The 21096-nt window shown below is 43.2% G+C and overlaps 1 protein-coding gene across 27 annotated transcripts in view; it reads right to left on the bottom strand.

Moving 5' to 3' along the window:
- Window positions 1-12512: 12512 nt before the first annotated feature.
- Window positions 12513-21096, bottom strand: part of tcf7l2 (transcription factor 7 like 2) — a 100098-nt gene continuing 91514 nt past the window's right edge. For 9 of the 27 annotated variants that reach the window (XM_061705309.1, XM_061705315.1, XM_061705317.1 and 6 more), the window contains 2 exons: window positions 17615-17687; window positions 12513-15083 (listed from right to left, as the gene is read on the bottom strand). In XM_061705309.1, the coding sequence (XP_061561293.1) occupies window positions 14681-15083; window positions 17615-17687 (476 nt within the window). In that variant the 3' untranslated portion in view covers window positions 12513-14680. Of the gene's footprint in view, window positions 15084-16301; window positions 17107-17614; window positions 17688-18158; window positions 18232-21096 lie in introns of those variants that run through there. The other 18 variants (XM_061705324.1, XM_061705326.1, XM_061705330.1 and 15 more) reach the window with 5 other exon arrangements.

Raw genomic sequence — 21096 nt, 5'->3', positions numbered from 1 at the left:
TAATGACTGATTGAGGCCCCAAAAAGGGGCTTTGTAATTGCCCGTTGAGGCGAAAAACTTCAAACGGAAAGGATCACAAAGCATCAACGCCATACATCGCGCATGTACACAATCATGAACACGTGTTACATGAATGACTAGTCAGTCGTTAAATTGCTCAACACAAACGAAAACACATTCACGAGACTCAATCGTATAAGCTAGCGCGAACACACGTCATCAAATGTGCATATTAGCAATTTACGCCGACGGTAATAAGTTCTTAAACTCAACTTTTGGCATTTATGCACAGTCATAAATGTGAGCGAAAACAGGCAAATTGTAACGGCAGTTTCGCTTTGCTTTCAAGGACCGACGACAGATGACACAAGATGGCAGCGAAGCACTTTTTTTGTTTCCGATGAGACAAGGACATGGCCTCCGCTCATGTCAACATAGTTCCTTGGCCACAAGATGGCGCCAAAGCAACACTTTTACATGAGACATGGCTTTGACCTGAGCGCAAAAACAACAAATAGGTCTGTTCTTCAGCAAATAACAGAAGAGGTTTTTACACAAATCTAATACACAAATATATATACTGGACATAATAATATCATATCAAATATATTGAAAATGTGACTTAGAATGCTTTGGAATTTCTAAAAGAAGGACTCGCTTGTTTTCTTTTCCAGGGATCGCAGGTTTTGCGGCTAACGACACGACTGCCCGCTTTCAGTTCCTCTAATTTGCACTTTGGAAGGAAAATAGCACTTGAAATATGAACCCAAAAATTCATTTTGCAGTTTCTTCGAGAAAGGGAGCGCTTGTTTTCTTTGACAGGGATCGCAGGTTTTGCGGCTGACGACACGACTTCCTGCCGTCAGTTCCTCTAATCTGCATTTTGGAAGGAAAGTAAGACTGGGAATGTGATTGAACGTTCTGGAATCCCACCCAACAAAAAAAATGGAGCGCTTGTTTTCCACACGTGTGGGATTGTTTTCATTTAGGAATTTTTTTTGCTTACGTACACAAGTGTGTTGTGGAAGTCCGAAAGAAGAAGAAGAAAAAAAAAAAAGAGAAGAAGTGAGCGCTTGTTTTCTTTGATAGGCTTGGGGGTCAACAACGTCTTCCTGGCGTTTGCGCTTCATGTCTTTATTTTGGGAGAGAAAACATGATTTGGAATGTGATGAAAAGTTCAGGAATTCCTTAAAAAAAAAAAAAAAAAAAAAAAAAAAAAAGCACGCGCGAGTTGGTGTGTGTACATGCGCGACAATTGGAAACACTATGACAGAATGTTTCTTCTTGAGGAACATTTTTGCTGATGTACACAGTGTGTGTGTTTCGTGTGCGCGCGGGCGCCTCAAACGCCGACCTCATCATTTGGAAGCCTCCAATATGGAGCTGATAAAAACCACAAAAATGAGAGATGAGGAGGCTCCACTTCACACAACCTTCTCTCTCTCTCGCTCTTCTTCGTCTCTCGCTAGCTTCAAGTTGTCCTCGACTTTTATTTGGAGAAATCTTAATTTGGGAGGAGAGGAGCGAAAGAGAAAGAGGGAGAGGTGCAATGCGAGCACATTTCCCCTCGCTTGACGTTTTGCTGAAGTTTGTACGCCACTTGAGCCGCGCTAATGATACCGGCAGAGGCTCTCTGGGGAACGCCGTCCGCGGCTTTCCAGCAGAAAGTATTTTAGGAGGCGCTAACGCTAACGCTGCGGCGGGCGGGGACGACCGGGAGGCGTCATTCCAGGAGCTCTTCCGTCCGCTTTTCCTTCTTCGCCGCCTTCTTCTTGTTGTGCACACGCAGACATTGCGCGTCTTTGTTTTCTTTTTGTGAGGATTCCGAGCGTGCCAGAGAAATCTTTTTATTAACTTATTCATTGCGTGGGGAAATCAAGCGCCTCCTCCACGTTCTCGGTTAAGGCCGACGAATGTTTAAAGAGGTAATTGCCGCCGAGGCCGCGTGTCGTACACAAACAGGCGGCAACAAAAGGAAATTCCAACGGAGATGCTAACACGACGGCACGGCGCGTCCCGGGCGGGGGGTCCGGATGAATTATACAACAATCTGTCTTACGGCTCCCTCCTCTCATTTAAAGGTCAAGACAGCGTTGAAAAGTAGCCCAAAATGCACAAAAGGGGAAGAAAGGCCAGCAAGACGTGTGTGTCGTTGGCCACCAAAACTGCGAGCTCAGTGTAAGAAAGCAAGCACTCCTTTTTTTTCGTTAGGGATTCCAGAATGTTATTTTTTTTAATCCAATTTTAAGTCATATTATCCTTCCAAAATGTCGATACGGGTGAAGTTTTGTTGGAAACCATGAAACCTGGCAGCCCGCTCCCTTTTCTCTTTTGGAATTCTGTACTTTTTTATCACAACGGAAGTCATATTTTCCTTCCGAATGTGTCTCGACACAAGGAAGAAAGGTCAGGAAAATGGTTTCGGCCATGAAAAGTGCAAGGCCAGTGAATTTTTTTCAAAGGAATTCTGGAATGTTTTATCACTTTCCTCTGAAAATGTACACGAGGAAGAAATGTCCAAGACGTTGTTGGATACGTAACCTGTGAGTCCTATGAAAGAAAACAAGCGCTCCCTTTTTCATTTGGGAATTCTGGCATTTTTTATTATTATTATTATTATTTATTTTTTTTAAATCACATTGCATGTTTGATATCCTTCTAAAATGTCGATATGAGAAGAAAGGACAGGACAATGTATGGTACATTTTGCCTCCTTTGAAATTCAGCGGGACGACGCGCTGGCCACAATAGCATGAATGAATTTCTTTCCCTCCTGCTCGCCCTGCGACGTGCGACCGGCAATGTCGAGGCCGACGGTCCGAACGGCGTTGTGCCAGACCGCCGGCTGGGCAATTGCATGCTATACTGGTAAGTCATGGTTCAGGTTAAAAGAAAAGAGGAAGTGGCAATTCTGCAGAATGGCCACTGCATGGAATAAGGGTTGGTCCAAATGAATAATAAAAACAAGCAAACAAAAAACAAAAAAAATGGTTTTTTTTGTTTGTTTTTTTTTACTCATTTTAAATACGTTTTTGAGGATTTGTACTTCATTTTTTTGTTAAAAACTTTTGCTGTGCAAAACGTGGTGCTTGCTTAGCCCACACAAAAAGCCTTTCCTTTTTGAAATTCGTGACACAAGGCACCCGAGACGTCGACTTCCTTCCCTGCCGTCCTTTTCCCAAATCCCGATCAGACTGTTGCCGCACTCGGGATCCAGCAGCCGCCCGCGATCGCAACGCTCCGAGGAAGTTAGCGGCCTCTCCTCTCCGGAGGCCGCCGCCGTTTTCCTCTTCATCTACGTTCGGGATCGTGGCTGATGTGAGTGCGTGTGTGGGCTACACAAAAAAGTGCGTCATCATCACAAAGATGAAACTGTGTGTGTGTGTGTGTGTGTATTTTGGGCAAGGTGCCTGCCCTGGAGCGAGATAACGCAAAGACAAGCAGATGGGGAGAACTTAAACGCAGCACCACTCGGGTAAAGCCGAGCTGGCACGAAAGTGAGGGGAGGTCTTTAGAACGTCTCCCAGCGGCGGCTGCCAGACTTTTTTTTTTTTTTTCATTTGTATATTTATGCTTTTAGCAAACTCGCACCAAAAACGACAACAACAACAAAAAACAAAACAAATCCCTTCTACACGCTGAACTGTGCTTCCTGGTTAGATCTGAGCGGGACTGAAACTGTGATGAGGATCGACGACAGGCGAAGGCGTTATCGCACACATTCAAATCCGTTTACACAAGAGCGCGTCGGTAAATGCCGGCGCGTTGAATCATAAGGTGTAGCGTAATCCATCGCGCAAATCATTTTTCAAGGGCATCAGAAACAAACCCAAAGATAGCACATAAATAAACACCTCACCCTAAATAGAGGTTTCATTTCTTTAATGGGATGACAAATCTAAGCCGAAAGTTTGACTTTACACTCATGCTAATTAATACCACATTCCCACAAATGGACACCGTGCATGTGTCCACATACAAAATAAACGCCTCACCCTTAATAAGCTTGTATCTGAGCATCATTACTGATAAGTCAGAGTGTGATGAAAAGCATAAAACAAAAAGATTGACCGTAGCTTGAAGAAATAAATGGCCCTAATAATCTTGTAGGGTGTGTTTCTTGTTTTTATATTAAACAGAATAATCACTGGTTATCTGACAAATTAGGAGCAACAAAGAGCTCACACATTAGCCCAATAAACTGGTTTGCTCTTTATAACAATCTACAATTGAAAAAAAAAAAAAAAAATGCCTTAACCCCAAAAGACATTTCATTCGTTGTATTGATGAAAAGATATAAATAACGGTAGTTAGTTTACACTTACACTTCATACCGCATTTCCTCAAATCAACGGCCAGCTCCAGTTCATTGCCAAATGCGTTGTGCACTTAAAGAAAGAAATTCCTCACACCTAATATTTTTTTGTCTGTCTGAATTTTGAATATGAAAGATTATCAGTATGAGAGCCCCACAAATAGAAGCAATCAATGTTTCGCCCCTGAGAGGAAGCCGACGTCAAACAAGAGGAAGCGTTTAAGGGCCCGCAAACGGAGGCGGCGGCCATAAATCACCAGACTTCTGGCCGGTTGCCGCACAGGTCAGGGTTCAACGTGGCGGCTTAATAACGATCTCCACTTAAGCCTGTGACGAGATAGGACGCTGTTTTTTTCCCACCGGGGGAGGGGGCAGTGAATGATTTGACAATTTGAAGAGACTAGACAAAAAGCAACAATTTATGACTAAATAATCCATTTTCACTATAAAATTTAATAATAAAATGTCATAAAAAGTTGATAAAAAAATTTCACGTGGTCATTAATCTTGCGTGTGGAATTTTGAGCCGTATTTTGTTGGCATGAGGTCGTAACAGACCATTCGGATTGAGCGACGCGACGTAGCGTCTGGAAGCCCGCCCTGCCGTAAGCGTTTGATTGATGAGGAAAAATGGCGGCAAATGGCAGCGTCCGCCCTGATGGATGCCACCATTTGCCCCCCGACGCCAAAACCACACGTGACGCCTCCCCTTTTCTCGGAATGAAGCACGGGATGCAGCTTTTTTTAAATTTTTTTATTTATAAATCCCCTCATCCGTCTTCATTTAAGCGGGACGGGGGGGTTTCGGGTGCCTTCGTTTACACCGGGTTATCGATGGTTCCTTCTGCAAGCGACGGATTATTGTTTTGCTTCAATTAGCAGCGGCTGCGGGACCGAACCCGACAAGGCCGCGGCTCACCGGTCACGTTGGGACCGCCCAATGCAAAGATGGCCGACAGGTGAGGAAGAGGAAGGAAAAGCGGGCGAAGGTAAACAAGGCGCAGATGTCTCGATGGGCGGCGGCGGCGGCTTTATGAGCCGAGACCCGTCCGAATACGCGCGATCATTTGGATGATGACGTCGCAGCGACAAAATGCGCTTTAACTTCGAGGCGCGCAAGCGCCGAGGGAGAACGCCGAAACAAGAATTTGCGGCGGGAATTCCGCGTGGACATTTTGGTATTTCCCGACAAAACGCGTCTGGCAGCCGCGAGCAGTTGGCACAATTCCTTGATGGGCTACGGTGAAAATGAACAAAATAAGTTCAAAATGACATTTTTAATTGTGTTGATTTTGTTCAGGATTTTTTACAATGATAACTGATTTAACAAGGCAGGAAACAAATACATATCAATCTGCAACACTTTACCTTACTGTCAGAATATCAATTAAAAAATCCCAATTTCTTTTAAATAACGTGGGCGAGTACGCTATTAGGCTAACAAAATTATTTGTATTTCATTTTTTAAAGCACTCATGTATAAAGCACTCATATCGAGGTCAATAAAAATCTTTCAATATTCTTAGATTTGTTTTGCTGATTTTAATTCAAAATATTAATTTCTAATTGAAAAGAAATGTTGATCTCGTAGCTTCGCGACGCAAAGCTTCTCGTCGCGGGCGTCTTCACCCGACTTTCATTCCGACGTTCGCCGCGCTCCTTCCAACCAGCGAGGAAGACCATCGTTGGGCCTTTAACAGTAATCAATGCCCCCCCCCCCCCGTAATCAATGGAAAGCAGTCCGCTCCCCGCGCGGCGAATCATCTGGACGCGCTGCGCTGCCCGACAACCTGCTTTTCTTTCTATCCTTGCTTTGTGACCCCTCGACCCCCCCTTTTCCCACCACCGCCAGGCAACATATCAAAGACCGTTGTTGGGGAGCTTTCTGGCAAAATCATCTCAATAAATAAATATCACAAGACGCCACTGGAGGGCATGGCTTTAATGTGTGTGTATGTGTGTGTGTGTGTGTGTGTGTGTGTGTGTGTGTGGTGGGAGGGGCTTGGGGACAAGGGAGCGGGCATAGGGCCCCCTTTTTCCATTTTCCTGTTTTCCATTTCTCAAGCTCACCTTTTCCTCGTTTAAGTCAGGGGTGTCAAACTCATTTTTTGCCACAGGCCACAACGTAGCTACGGCTTCCCGCGCTGGGACGTTATGACAGTGAACTCATCGTTCAGTAGTCAATATCAAATATTGTCTCATATCATGACATATACACAACAAATTGATGGATGACTAATTTTAAAATCAGAAACCAATGTCAACATGGACGCACACAAGATTGTGGAGCGACCACTGTTGAGAGTCTAGCGGAATGCTAATTATCACTAGAGATGTCAACATTTATTTGGGGTACGCATTTGATAAAGAAACAATTGCTGTATTATAGAATATACAAAGATGACAGACCATTGGTCAATACCAAACGTTTGCGTCTTCTCCAAGCTCCTTCCGAGTGTTTTCTGGAGGTCCACTGGTAAGTAAATGGAATCTCCAGCTCGCAAGTCAAGGTTCCACTGTGCTCAGTTGATTGCGCCTGCAAGAAATAAAAGACAGATTACAAAACAAAAGGGCGCAGACGGCGGCGAAGATGTTGCTCTTTTGTGCCTCGTGTTTTGCGCGCGCAGGCAAACGGAAGTCAAGCAACAGCATGGGAGGTTTTCTTCCCCATTTTTGGGTTTGTTTTGTTTTGTTTGACAGACTGGCAATCCGTCAAGTTGAGAGGCACCGAGCTCCTGGCGAGCCTACGAGGCACGCGTGGCGCGGCGCACCTTCGGCGCGGCGCACTTGCGGCGCGCTCTGTCCTGAGGGCGAGACAGCGCCGCACACTTTTTTTTTTTACTGGGGAAATTGACGAGAGAAAACTTTTCCGTGGAAAGAGGAACATGCAAACATTTCCACTTCAGTCCCAAACACACATTTTCTTTTTTCTTTTGCATGACAACACAAGGCTTCAGATCAAGATATTTGAAGGGAGTCGTTTGAAGGAATTTGCCAGGAAGGAAGCAGTCCTCACCCTCAGCGACCTCACGAGCTGTGATCCCTCAAGACGCCGCAAACAAACTTCGGGCAGGCGGCAGTACACGTTTCGCTTGCGAGATGGCGCCACCGACTGGGCTGGAGGACGGAGAAAGAAATCTGAGAGGAAATTTCTTTAGGGCGGCACGGTTGCGAAGACGTTAGCGCAAGGGCGGGCAAACATTTAGGGTCAAGGGCCACAGTTGAGTTTGAAAACAACTCATGAGTTGAACATTTTATTTATATCTATTGAAAACGTCATGGTTAGAAATTGTATGTAAAATAGGTTTTAATAATAGTTCAACATTTTTTAGAATGTATAGTTAATTTAATCATGACAAATTACCCAATTATTTCATGAGAGTACTCAATTTTTATTTTTATATTCTTATTTTTGTATTTTATTTACAATGGATAAACTACATTCTTAGTGCCAAAAATCATTTTAAAAAATGTATAATTGCATGTAAAGTGGTTTATATCATAAAACATTTCTTGTTTAAATTTGTAATTGATTTCATAATTAACTTATTATTTAATAAAAAATACAAAATAGACATTTTAAAAATCTCACAATTTATTTTGTATTTACAAAATACATGAATAATACTACATTATAAATGCCATAAATGTCCACTTTTGGACGCTGTGGGAATGTCCGAAAACACGCCCCGCTCAACTGTCAAACAAATCCTTCTTATGCCGACACACAAGTACGCAAATAATCCACAAAAATATATCTGCTCAAACTTCCGGTGACTGGAAAATATCCCACCAGGTTGTGGCGGGGCTTTTCGACATCGCAACGACGAGGCACTCTAAAGCGGTAAGGCAAACCCGAAGCCCCGGTCCACATGGTGACTGTTACATCGGACATATATATATATATATATATATATATATATATAAAAAAAACAGTTTGATGTGACTAGTATATCCCCACAATTGAGCACGACATAGTCCTCAGTCTGCATGTTTTTAGCAATTGTATTCAAGTTGTGCAATGTATTTAAAACAAATCTCAGAATTCCCTCTTCAGGCTCTTTAAACCACTCTTCCCGCAAAACGCCAAAACAGAGTTAGCCCACTGCACTCCTCAGCGGCTCCCGGGATGCTCCGTTGACAGGGGTCCATGATCATTATTATTATTATTATGATTGATACGTGACAGCCGCGCAAGTCGCGTCACCTTGACAAGCTGGAAAAACAACACGACTGTTTTTTCTCCTCGAGTGGGATGCAGCTTCAAATAATAAAGGAAAACAAAACAAGAGAAAACACACCAAGCTAGGTGCGCTATTAAGCCCGCGGAGTGTCAGGACTGCTTAATGAGGCAGTGTGGCAAACTTTCAGCCATGCCATATAATATCAATTATTTGTCATTGGCCGCGCGTGCGTGCGTGCGCGTGCGTGTGTGTGTGTGTGTGTGTGTGTGCGTATACGCGCCATCGCTTGGCGGGATGAAGGTGGACCTTGATGGAGAGATGCGGCACTAGCCTGGGGGCTCGCTCCACTCTGAGGCTAGTTAGACACCCGCACGGCACAGCGCCATCATTAGGGAGGAGGGCGCTCGTGGTGCCAAGGTGACACACACGCGCACGCACGCACAAACCCGCAGTCATTCAGCAAGTGCGCGGACGGGCGGGTTGGTTTGGAGCCGCGCTTCATACCGGAGTTGCTGGCACTTTTATTTTTTCGACTGTAGCTATCGGGAGGGTTGATGTGATATTAAAAAATGTATCTTACCTTTTCACCAAAAATGATGACTTGTTTTTTTTCTGCCTTTGCATCTAGAAATACAATGACATGAGTCCAAACAAATTTTGCTTTTTGTTGTTTTCCCTTCTGGGATTTGCTCGATTTCTTCAAAACAAGCTTTGAAATAAATTCGACCGCCCTCACCCAGCATTTACTTCCACGGAAAAAAGATCTTTACAGATGTCGTCAAAATTAGTTCTGACTCCTGGAAAAATGGCCCTTTGTCTAAACATATAAACATAGGGGTTGCACAGCTACTACAGGTGCAACAATTTATTGATTAATCAACAACTAATCAATTATCAAATAATTGAAAACTATTCTTTATCTATTACTGAAAAAACATATATCAATGGCGTCAACAATTAAGACTTTCGTCAGACTTTAAGACTTTCGTCAGATTAGCGTCAACTACAAACAAATAGGTGCAGTGCTGCAACTAAACGATTGTTTTAATAATCGATTATTCCAGCTATTATTTTTTTCAATTAATCCATTAATCGGATTTGAAAAATGTTTTAATTTCCATCCCTTTATACAAAAACAGGACATTATTTCAAACTGACATTGAAAATGTGGAAACCTAAATCAATTGTGATCCAGTTACTGGTTTGGTCGGTAACGTGTCAGAATATCGGCAAAAATGTTGATCATTATGTTCCAAACTAAAAGAAGATATTTGCAAAAGTCTTATTTTGATTAAATAAAGATAACCAGTCTGCTGTCATGGAAGACTACAGACATTTTAGAATACTTACTGTTAAGGCCAAAATCAAATTTGGACAATTTGAAGTGAAGGACTCTAAAGAACGATGAATCGATTTTCAAACTACTTGATGAATTTGCTGATCGATTAGTTGTCGATTGATCAATTGTGACACCGCTAGTTTGTTCCGATACGACGCTCAGCAATGGTCCAAAATCTTCCGTTGAAGCAAAACAGCCTCACTCCACAATCCCTCAAGTAGCCACGTTGCGACGCATCCTTCGTAATGCGAACGGCGGTCACACACGAAAAACAACCTCCAAAACTAAGGGACATTTCGTGTAGCTAAAATGTGGCCAGATGTCAAAGCTTTTCTCTTTTGGTGAAAAGAGTCCTATATACTGTATATTTAAAATAAAATTTAAAAAAAAGAAAAAAATCCTACACTTGTGATTGTGGTCACCTCAGGGACACGTCTCACGCCGCGCTTGATTCGCACGCTCGCCGGCAGCGTCGGCCTTCGTCGTCGAGCCGCGACTTCAAAAGCGCCGTTTCTTTACTCAGGTATACAAAGCCTGTGGTTCTCGCTATGAAATTGAACCGCTTCCGTGTTTACACGTCGCCAAGACAGTTCAAGGGCAAGGCCGACGCATTACGTGTGCATAACTGGAGCGAGCGAGTACATTCACAGGGAACAAAGGCAACCCTCCGCCCTCCTGTACTTGTTCGTTGCATGATCGGAGGCCAAGAGTACAAAACACGTTCAGGATCCATACAGCAAAGCAAGTATAGCACAACCGCTCGGGCAAGTTCACACTTACAGGGAAAAACAACAAAGGAATGAAAAGGTTTCCGAGAGACACGTTTGAATGTGCTCCTATAGTGCACTGTCATCACCGTTTCGTTGCTTGCTTGAAGGCCATCGCAGATGTCGCATGTATCGAATACAAAGCTGCATCTCATCATACTTGCCGCGGGCCGGTTACCAGTTTCAAGGTACACCGCGGTTTTAAAGTCCTGCTTCAGGACTTTAAATCAGCGGGACGAGCTGTTGGTTTTTTTTTTGTTTTTTTTTTTAATGACACGATAGCTCCCCCCTCCCCTTGTCGACGCTAACCCTACAACTTTTCTCCTTGTCGAAATAGTCGTCTCTTTTGGGGATTTTTCAGCTACTGTGGCTCGGTAGAGGAAGGACATACTGAAACGGGCCTAAGTAGCGTGGCAATACTTCAAATACGATGTAGCATTTACAAGAGAGAGACTCCCATCACTCTTCGACAAATTCAAGACAAGGTTAATATATTACTATAACGCTGCCTTGAAATGAACATTTGCAACCGGCTACGAGTGCTGAAGAAAATACTATAGAATCGCTACAGAGGCAAGTCGCTAGCGAACAAGCATGGTTAATTTATTTCCGCTCTGATGTCACTTCACAAAGTGGAGAAATGCTCCTTTTCGGAGAAATAAGTACTTTTACTGTTGTACTGCATTTTGACAATTGTAAAAATCCAATTGGTTATTTTCTTTTTATGTTTGCTAATGTACCAAATATTTGATATGTTGTTTACAAATATTCACTACAATGGACAAGGTTTGATTTACCCCAACATTTCCAAAGAATACATTTCAGTGCTGTAATTGCAATAGCGTAATACCGTGAAAGCGCAACATTTTTGATTGAGGTTCGCATACACCGTCAGAGTCTGATATCAGCCTGGCTAAGCTTGTGGCGTCATATTCAAAAAGACTTGATGCTCTAATTGCTGTCAATATTTTACTTTTGACTGTTTCATACATCAAGACAGAAATTTTCAGTGTCATTACGGGCTGCCGTGTCTGTAATCTTGAGAGGAAACATGAAAGCACAGAATTGAAAAAAAACAAAAACTTTTCAAATACCTTTTACAATGTCCACAATATTATCAGTTGAAAGTTGGGATTACAAGACGGCAACTACTGATGTTCCACTTTCCTAAAAAGAAGACAAAGTATTAACATTACAGTTCTCTAAAATGAAGATAAACTATTGATGTTGCACTTTCCTATTAAAAAAAAAAAACAAAAAAAAAAAACAACGCGATTATGTGGAATTTACCAAAAATGAAGACCAACTATTGATGGTGCCCTTTCCTAAAAAGACTGCATAATTCTGTTCATCTGAAAATGTTTCGCCGATTGGAGCATTCACTGCGAGCAGATTGCATTTATTTGTTTAATTGGAAATAAAAGACACAAAAGAAAATCCCCAGTGTTGAAGTGAACATTGGTTCATACGATTTGGGAATCAATTCACACAACGTTCAAGTTGACCTGAAACAAAAGACGCAGGTGTGCACATACTAGGTTTCTTTTATTAATACAGAACTGCATGCTACAGAGACTGTACAGCATTAACATTTATTCATTACAAAAAAGATGGTTTCGGGGAACCATTGAAAATAACGGGAAAGAAACAAACAAACGGACAAACAAAGAAAAGAAAAAGAAAAGATAAGAGCATAAAAGAGAACAGGAACATCACAGCCGTTAAGGAAACATTCAAACTATTTATCATTAGCATCTTAATAAACCAGAGAAGAAATAGACAGATTACAGTCGCGCGCGACATGTCAACTACAATGGCACCGAGTGGATGATTTCTGTTGTAGCGTTTTTTTTCTTCTTAATATTTTACAGCCTCTTGCAACATCAACATGCCTATTTTTTTCCCTACCTACCTATATGTAGTAGTGTACTTAAAAGTGGCAGTTTGTTTTTTGTTTTTTTTTTGTATTTAATAGTTTTTTTATGAACCTCCTAATATACAGAATTTGGCCCGTGTGGGTTTTATACAGTATGATGCCCGTCTTTTTTTATTTTTTTTATTTTTATTAGGTTTAAATTTGTAATATTTGACAATTTGCTACCAAACACATTTGTTATAGCAACATTTATACTACATACATAGCAATCTATGTAACGTCACAGCAAAAGGATGGCGTTGAACTTAACCGAAAAAAAGAGGATCCTTACAGCATGGTCTGGGGGGGAATGAAATGATCACACAAATTTGGCACGGAAAAATCTGTACACGGCGGATCAACAGTCTGAGGGATGAAAATGGCGAAGGGAAGGGCTTTCGACACACTGATTTTTAGTACAATGGCTTATCGACGCGTTTTTCGAAATATGTGCATACGTTGGCTTGGTGAGATCGACACAGTACACAAGAGCGGAATCTGGGTTTTTAGAAAACAAGATGGGGGGGAGGGGGGGGGGGGGTGGAAAAAAAGATGCCTTTTAAAACCTTGTAAAAATGGATTGTTCGTGTATGTATATATATATATATATATATCTATATATATATATATATATATATGTCGCTTACCTTAAGAAAAAATATTTGTACAACATTTTTTTTTAAGAAAAAGGAACTCAAAGGTCAAAAAAGAGACACGCACAAGATACAACGAGCAAAATCTCTAAAGCAATAAATACTACTGGTCCTAGCGTGGTGACATTTTCAATCCAACGATCCCTTGAACACCCGCCCACCCCGAAAGGTAAACAAAGAAAAAGCAGTGGAAGAATGCATAATTAACAATATCCCCGACCCGACCAGCCCGTCCCTCCCTCCCCTTCGCCCCAAACCCCGTTTTGTTTTATTCTGTACATTTCAACAAGAACAAGTAACATCACAATTCAAAGTTGTTCCTCGGTGCGCGGTCGCCACTAGCCTCTCGCCCTCGTGCGCTGTGTGAAAGGGTGTGATTGGTTCGCAAGCTCGTATTTAATACAAATAAAGAAGGAGAACCAACGCTAGCCTTTAGCTTGTTGTGTCCGCTGTTGTTCGAAGAAAAAAAACAAAAAACAAAAACACGAAAGCTGGAAAAAAAAGACATGTCTGTAGATAGCAAGTCATCCAGGTCACGATCACCCACAAGAGTTGCAGCAACTGGAATCTTCTCGGTTGTGGAAGAGGTTTTCACCTTTAAACTAAAATACTGCTTCACTCATATTTAGAACTGAAGTCTTCAACAACCAAGAAGAGTCCAATTGCTTCAATTCAACTTTTGCCGATGACCATGACCCGGATGACCTGACTTCTTCAATTCTAAATTTGATGAAGAAGCCTTTTGGAGGAAACTGGAACTTAAACATTTTCCCGTTTATTCCAAAAGGCTTCTTTAGTCAGATTTAGAACCGAAGAAGCCTTTTGGATTAAATGTGGAAACATCTTCAACAACCAAGTTAAATTTCAGTTGAGTCCAGAGTTCTTTTGTGGATTACCATGACCTGGTTGACTTGGTGTCTTCAGTTTAAAATTTAACTGAAGAAGCATTTTGGATAGAAGGTGAACATCTGCAATAACCAAAAGCTGAAGGGAGGCAGATTGACTCTCGGTAGAGCTTCTTCAATTCTAAACCTCGAACTGAAGAAAAGGTCTGCATTAAAGGTGAAAACATTAACAAAAAAGAATATTCTTGGTTGTCGAAGACATTTTTACCTTGACTCCAGAAGCCTAAAGGATTATTATTGAAAACGTCTTGTAACAACCAAGGAGAGTCATGTTGCTTTGATTCAACTTTTGCAGATTACCAGGACGTGGATGACCTGGCTTCTTCACTTCTACATTTGACCGAAGAAGCCTTTTGGATCAAATTTGAAAACATCTCCAGCAAACCAAAACAAGTCCAGTTGCCTCCGATCAACGTTTGTAGGAAACAAAAAAGGATTTCCGAAAAAGAAAAAGTTTTATCGAGCTGGACTACAGCTCCTGGTTTAAATTCTTTAGGACAATTCGACGGTTCCTCGGCGGGTCAAATATTGACCAATGAACTTCAAAACAGAACAATAGCTAGTGGCGACTAGAAAAACGAAAGAAGGAGAAGGTCCGACCACTACTCTATAGACTTGGTCACAAGCGACAGAGGCTGCAGCGAGTGGGAATGACACAGCAGTGGCGAGGGCCGGGCCACGGGGGACACCACCGAGGGGCCCGGTAGCCGCGAGGGTGGGATGTCGCCGGGTTCCGGGGCCGGCGTTTTCCGGCTCGCCGCCGTGACGTGTTCCGGCGGCACGGCCAGGAGGTGCGGGTGAGGGAGGAGCGGCTGGTGGGCGGGTTTCATAGTCAGTGAGAGAGGTTGCATTTGTTCAGTCTGAGGTTTGGACTCTTTTGGCGAGGGGGACGGGACCACGGAGGAGGGCGAGGACGGGGGGGAGTCTGGGAAGCTTCCGTCCGAGGAGGGAGGACTGGCGCAGCTGCCTTCACCTTGGATGTAGCGAATGCACTTTTTTTTCCTCCTGGATTGGGAAGGGCAAGGTGAGACAAGACAATCTTTCAGGATTCTGATTTTATCCCGGCTCACGTGAACGCACCGCGATGCATCGATTTGCCATGCATGATCGAGAAATGACTCCCCCAGAGTAGGAAACGGGACACGAAGCAGGCGGGAAATGAGCATGGCGGTGATGAGGAGTGGACACAAAGATGGAGTAATGCTCGCTCTCTGGATTTACACCGCCTGGCGTTTTTACGCTTTTGTTCCGCCGTGTGGCGGTTATGTATAAACCAAACTGGAACCAAAGAGACCCAAGTCTGGAACGGAGGCGGGATGATGTCCGTCTGGAACGGAATCCCGCAAAGCTGGGACAGAAGTGTCAAGTTTGTGTCCCACTGTTGCTGTGTAATTATCTGATTCTGGGGACACGATTGCAGCAATATGTCGCCTTGGTTACGCCTCAAATGCAAAAATGCCTTATATCTGTGGTTTTGGCAAAAGCCGCAATTTTACGCCTTGCAGAGGTGGGATGAAACCAGTGTCTCAGGGAATTCCACAATGCCGGGCGGGAAACGGCGGATGTTTAACACCACACGCTAACTGAACCTGCCTAGTCGCGTGTGGTCTGAAATTATTTTAGATTTGGCACCAGTAGCCATCTCATTATCTGACTGAAGGATGCCAGAGCTGTACAAAAGAAGACACAGGCTCGGCTGAAGTCTAGCTTCGATGGCTTCTGGGTAAAAAGCAAAGCCGGAAGTGTTACGGAAGTTTTTTCGGATATCTGTGGCTTTAACACAAACCCTTTTGAAGCTGCCCAAAGTCAGGACAGGAATGTTAAGTGGAACACCCGACACGAACTTAACTAACACCAGACATACAGTAGTTGCTGATATCATCTAGTTATCTGGCTGCAGGATGCTGTGTCAATGTGTGAAAGTGCACCATATGCCACCTTTGCTGGGTTTTATGTAAAAGACTAAAGTCGGTAAATTCTGGGTCTTGTGTTACGGCTTTGATGCGGTGTGAAGGAGGCTATTCTTCCAGATAAAAGCTACAATTGGGGATCAACACTGTGCTATTGGAAGCCCCCCACCCCAACCGCCCCTCGCCACTCTACCTCCTGAGGGGGTCCCAGTTTCTACACTTGGTACAGAATTCTGCTTCAGAAAAAAAAAAAAAAAAAATGATGCGCACTGGCTAGCACCTGCCCCACAGACACAAGCTTGTACATGAGGGGTCACGGCCTCGTGTTTGCATTCCTGCCGGGTTCGGGACCGCTCTCAAGTCTTAAGGTGACCACCCCGGGCTGGATTTGGTTAAGGGGGGTGAATTCTGCCCCCGCTCAGGTTTCTACCTTGACCCTGGTGGTGAACCCGCCTGAAGGCTACGACGGAATCTCAGACTAACAAAAAAGGGAGGATTTTCGTGTCCAATTTTTTTGTTTTGTTGGGGGGGTATAAAAACCAGAGAGAGCACATTACTGGGGATGAGGCTACACCAACAAAGCACATACATGCTCAGTGGGTGGGGGTGGAGGTGCGCATGCAATTCCAGGAGGCGGGACATTGGGAAAAGTATCGAGCGAGCGCGCCGGGGTATCGTTTTGCCACTAAGTACGCGCCCGGCTGCCGCTAACTGTCCGTCAAAGAGCAACAAATGAGCTCATATCCATTTTTTAACACACGCATCGATTCATCGTATGCGCCACTATTGATTTTCTTTTCTTTTTGTTCGCTCCCGCCGCCTCCAGGGAAATTACGCCGGATTTTCGGCAACGGGAGTTCCGGAGAGGACTCTTAACCTCTCGGCTCCTGTAATGAAGACGGAATTATCGCGCCTGATCTTGTGATCTGTAAAGAATCCGCCATCTTTGTATGTCAGAAGGGGAGAGTTGACGTAGGACACGGTCATCACAGCACAAATGGAATATGCCACGGAGAAAGGGGGGTGGGGGGTGTACTTAGCAGAAACAAATACCTACCATGAAAGCATTCCCAATTCAAAGACTGCTTGTGTCAGAACAGAAAGACAACAGGTAGGGACTAAGTCAGGGTTATTGAAGAGGAGGAAGAGAGGGAAGGAAGAGGAGGAAGAAGAGGAGGAGAAGGAGGAGGAGCACAGAAAAGAGTGTCACTGAGCGGGCCCCTCAAGAGGAAGCAGGGCTAAATAAAAATGAAAATAAACTGGCGAGCATCACATTGTTATTCACCGAAAGGGAGGCGCCAATTAGAACAAACATGACAGTTAATAAGATGGTTCAGGGAAGTGGAGAAAATGGATTTCTAACATAAAAAAAAAAATATATATATATATATGAAAACATTACAGAAATCCATTTTCTACCAACAAGCTCTAACTGAGTCCAATCCAGAGGGATTTTTTTTTGTTTTTTACTGGAGTAAATTCTGGGGGGGAAAAAGCAGTTTGCCATCTGTTCAGCACACCGATGGAAACGTGTTTTGAAGAAAGAGAAAATCATCAAGGAAATAGGGAGAAAAAAAAAAAGAGCTCAAGGCGGACGCCTTCCTCCCATTCAGGCAAGTTATGTACCTGCACGGTTTGCACCATAAACTCAGCTGGTCAAGCCCGAACAAGGCACGACACTTCTTTGGGGTATTTGCATCTGTTATAGCCAAAGAGGTAAGGACACAAACAAAAACACACACAGGAGACGGAGGAAAAAGAAAACACAACAAAAAAATGGACACGTCATTGCACAGACACAAAAAAACACATGGAGCCTGGGTTGAGGTTTAGGCTGGTAAACACTGGGACCTCCTCCATTTTGGACCTCCCCAAGCCCCCCACCTGCCAGTCAATAAAGAACTCCCCCAAATTTGATCACACTCATACAACCACTACTCACGCACCCTTCGAGATAGAAGACAGACCGGCAGGGCGTGGCTGGAGGAAGCTGACACAGCTCGGCGGGACAAACAGGAAGGGAAAAAAGACAAAATCGAAAAAAAAAAACCAAAGAAAAGGAGCGAGCAAAGGAAGGAGGAAGTCCCAGCATGGCGTCACCCCCCGCCCCGACACTGCCCAGCCTGCACCCGACCGCCCCGTACTCGGTGCAAGCACACCCCATACACACCTGCACGGGCCACACCAGTTATTCTGTTGATCGAGCCCAAAGCGCGCTCGACACTTCTTAGGAGCGCTCAGGTCTGATGCCGCGACGGCGAAGAAAAGGGGGTGGGGGAAGCCAGCAGAGAAGAGCAAGAAGGAAGAGAAAACAAAAGTAGCTCCAAAATAAAACCAAAGAAAAATTAAAATAAAAAAACAAAGCAAAAGTAGGAGAGAAATAAAGAGAAACCGTTACAGTGAGTCTAATGGGATTCACAGCTATTCTCAATAGTGCTTCGTGGCTGGATTTACACTGCTTGGTTACACTCGCAAAAAAACACGCAGAAAATCGGAAACGGGCAATTACCAAATGCGGGTAAAAATCTGATCGGATATTTGCCAGCGGACAGCATAACCGATGCGAATCTGACGTCGAAATATAACCATCGATGACGCAGTCCACCCAAACAGCACAAAAACAAACAAAAAAACATCCGTGGCGAATCTAAATCAATGAAAGCTTTGCCCAATAGCTTGTTGAATATTTCCTAAATAATGTACATTAATCGAGTATTGCCAGATTGGAATCCGGCCTGATAACACCGAATATGCCGATCGATGACATATACACATGAGGGTCTACCCAAACACACTAAGTAAAAGACATACGTTGTGAACCAAAACTACTGGGGCCGTGACAAAGCGATCGTAAGAACTTTAAACAATTTAACACAAGACGTCACCACAGAGCCACCAAAGATGACAAGAGTCGATGGTTAGGCTTTGTTCGTGTTTACATTTACCATCATTTCCTCTGTTTAATACGCCACGGGCACACCACGGGCATCCCGCGTTTAAAACTTCAAAATTGACTCAGAAAAAAAACAAAAATCAGGAATACCCTTCTTCCTATGTATAATGCGCACCCATGACTTTCTATCCATTGATATATTTATATCCAATAAATGTTCGTGGTGACCCTCTCCTAATTTGTTTTTCTAATCTAATCTACTCATAGACCTCATTTCAACTTTTACTATACCTATGTATAATACGCACTATTGGCTTTTTGTAAAAAAAAAAATTGGGGGGGGGAGGGGGGAGCACATTATACACGAGAAATTACGCTATTATATTTGTATAAATAAATGATATAAATGGAATTAACTCTTGCCCAAAGACACTAGCCATAAAGAAAGTTTGACTTCAGACAATCATGTAATCAAACTGTAGTCATGCTCGTTAGCGTAGCATTGGTGAGAAGTCAGCTATCCCGGTTTCCGATTTTTGTCACGTGACACTACGCATAAGCGGATGATCAGGTCTGATGTGATCGGAACGTGCCGATTGATGACTTATACACAAGTGCCCAACACACACAACATCCGTGGTGAACTAAAATTATAGAAAGCATAGTCCATTAAAAATAGTCTAACTACGTTACATTAGAGTTGATTATCATTAGGCTTGATCTTTTCGAAATAACTCGATTCATGATGCATACATACAAGTATCTACCCAAACAGCACAGCCGTGGCGAATGGGGAAACACCTTTTTGAAAGCACAAATAATGAAATATGATTAGTTAAGAGTCGAAAATTGCAATTGAGTCACCGAAGTACCCCAGTTGATGACTTACGCACGAATCTCTATCCAAAAAACACACCTCTGGTCAATGGGCGAACAAAACATGACGCAGGGGGATTCGAAACTACATTCAAAGCACAAACCATCGTACCTAAAAGTTGAAAATCCTGAGATCAGAATCAGGCCTGATGTCGTCGAAATACAAACATATTGAATCGAAACTACAGCGAAAGCATAGACAATCAAACATGGTCCAAATATGAGCAGTGCAAAGATCATTAAATGAGGAAAACTATTAATGACTAGTTCAATAATCCTTAGTTAAATGTCGCACGTAACGTTTCATTCGTCACTGCCCTTTGTTTACGAGCATTTTTCAGGCGTTCCCTAAATGTAAACAGCGGTATCAGATATGGGTCACTTAAGACCTGCAGTGTAAATCCAGCCTTAGACGGGCTTGCTTTCAAGCATTATTAGTACTAGTCTGACCACATTCCATGCACAAGACCAAAAATCAGGATATTAACAGAACCGCATTCCAGTAGCGGAATCGAAGCTGAGAGTTAAAGTTCAGAAAATGCAGGGTGGATTCAATAACATGGCCAGACAGTGGGCAGCTAGCTGCTGTTAGCCCTCGCCGGGGGAGGGGGGGGGGGGGGATTAATATGGCGGCTGGGAATGCTACTTCCGGGATAGTTTCCCTCAAGTCGCTTGTGGGCATGGGCCGGTTACCGGTTTCAAGGTATACCGCGGTTTTTCATCTGAACGACTTTTCTCCTTGTCGAAAACGTCGGCGCTTTTGATCATTTTTCAGTTACTGCGGCTTGGTAGAGGAAGGATATGCAAAACATGCTAACGAAGAGTGGCTGCTTGTGGAGGCTACTTCCAATACGATATTTACGAGAGCACTCTTTGAAAAATTCAAGCTAATGGTAATGCATTTTTATAACGCGGTCTTGAAATGAACTTCTTCAACCAGTTAAGAGAGTTAGCGTGTGTGCAACTGGTGAAAATAAATGCAATAGACACAATTATCTGAGGCAGATAACTAGCATGGCTAACAACAGTCTGTTTCCGCTCTGATGTTACGTCACAAAGCGGAGACGAGCAGACAAGTAGCTTCTCATTTTCCAAGAAATATATACTTACTGTAGTACTACATTAACATCTTTTTTCATTTATGTATTTTTGTGACAGTAGCCTCTTGGAGAAGTAATTTCGGTGCTCTGTATGTTCCACATATATTGAAGACTGACAATAAATGCTACCGTAATGTACCAACGGAGGATATTGTTATTTTCCAAAACATTACAAAATACAGTGGAGCCCTGCATATTTCCGGTTCGGAATCCACAAATTCACCTATTCAGATTATCTT

This window comes from Phycodurus eques, chromosome 19 (assembly GCF_024500275.1).
Source record: "Phycodurus eques isolate BA_2022a chromosome 19, UOR_Pequ_1.1, whole genome shotgun sequence".
NCBI lineage: Eukaryota > Metazoa > Chordata > Actinopteri > Syngnathiformes > Syngnathidae > Phycodurus > Phycodurus eques.
This window is presented reverse-complemented; position numbering and strand designations above follow the sequence as displayed.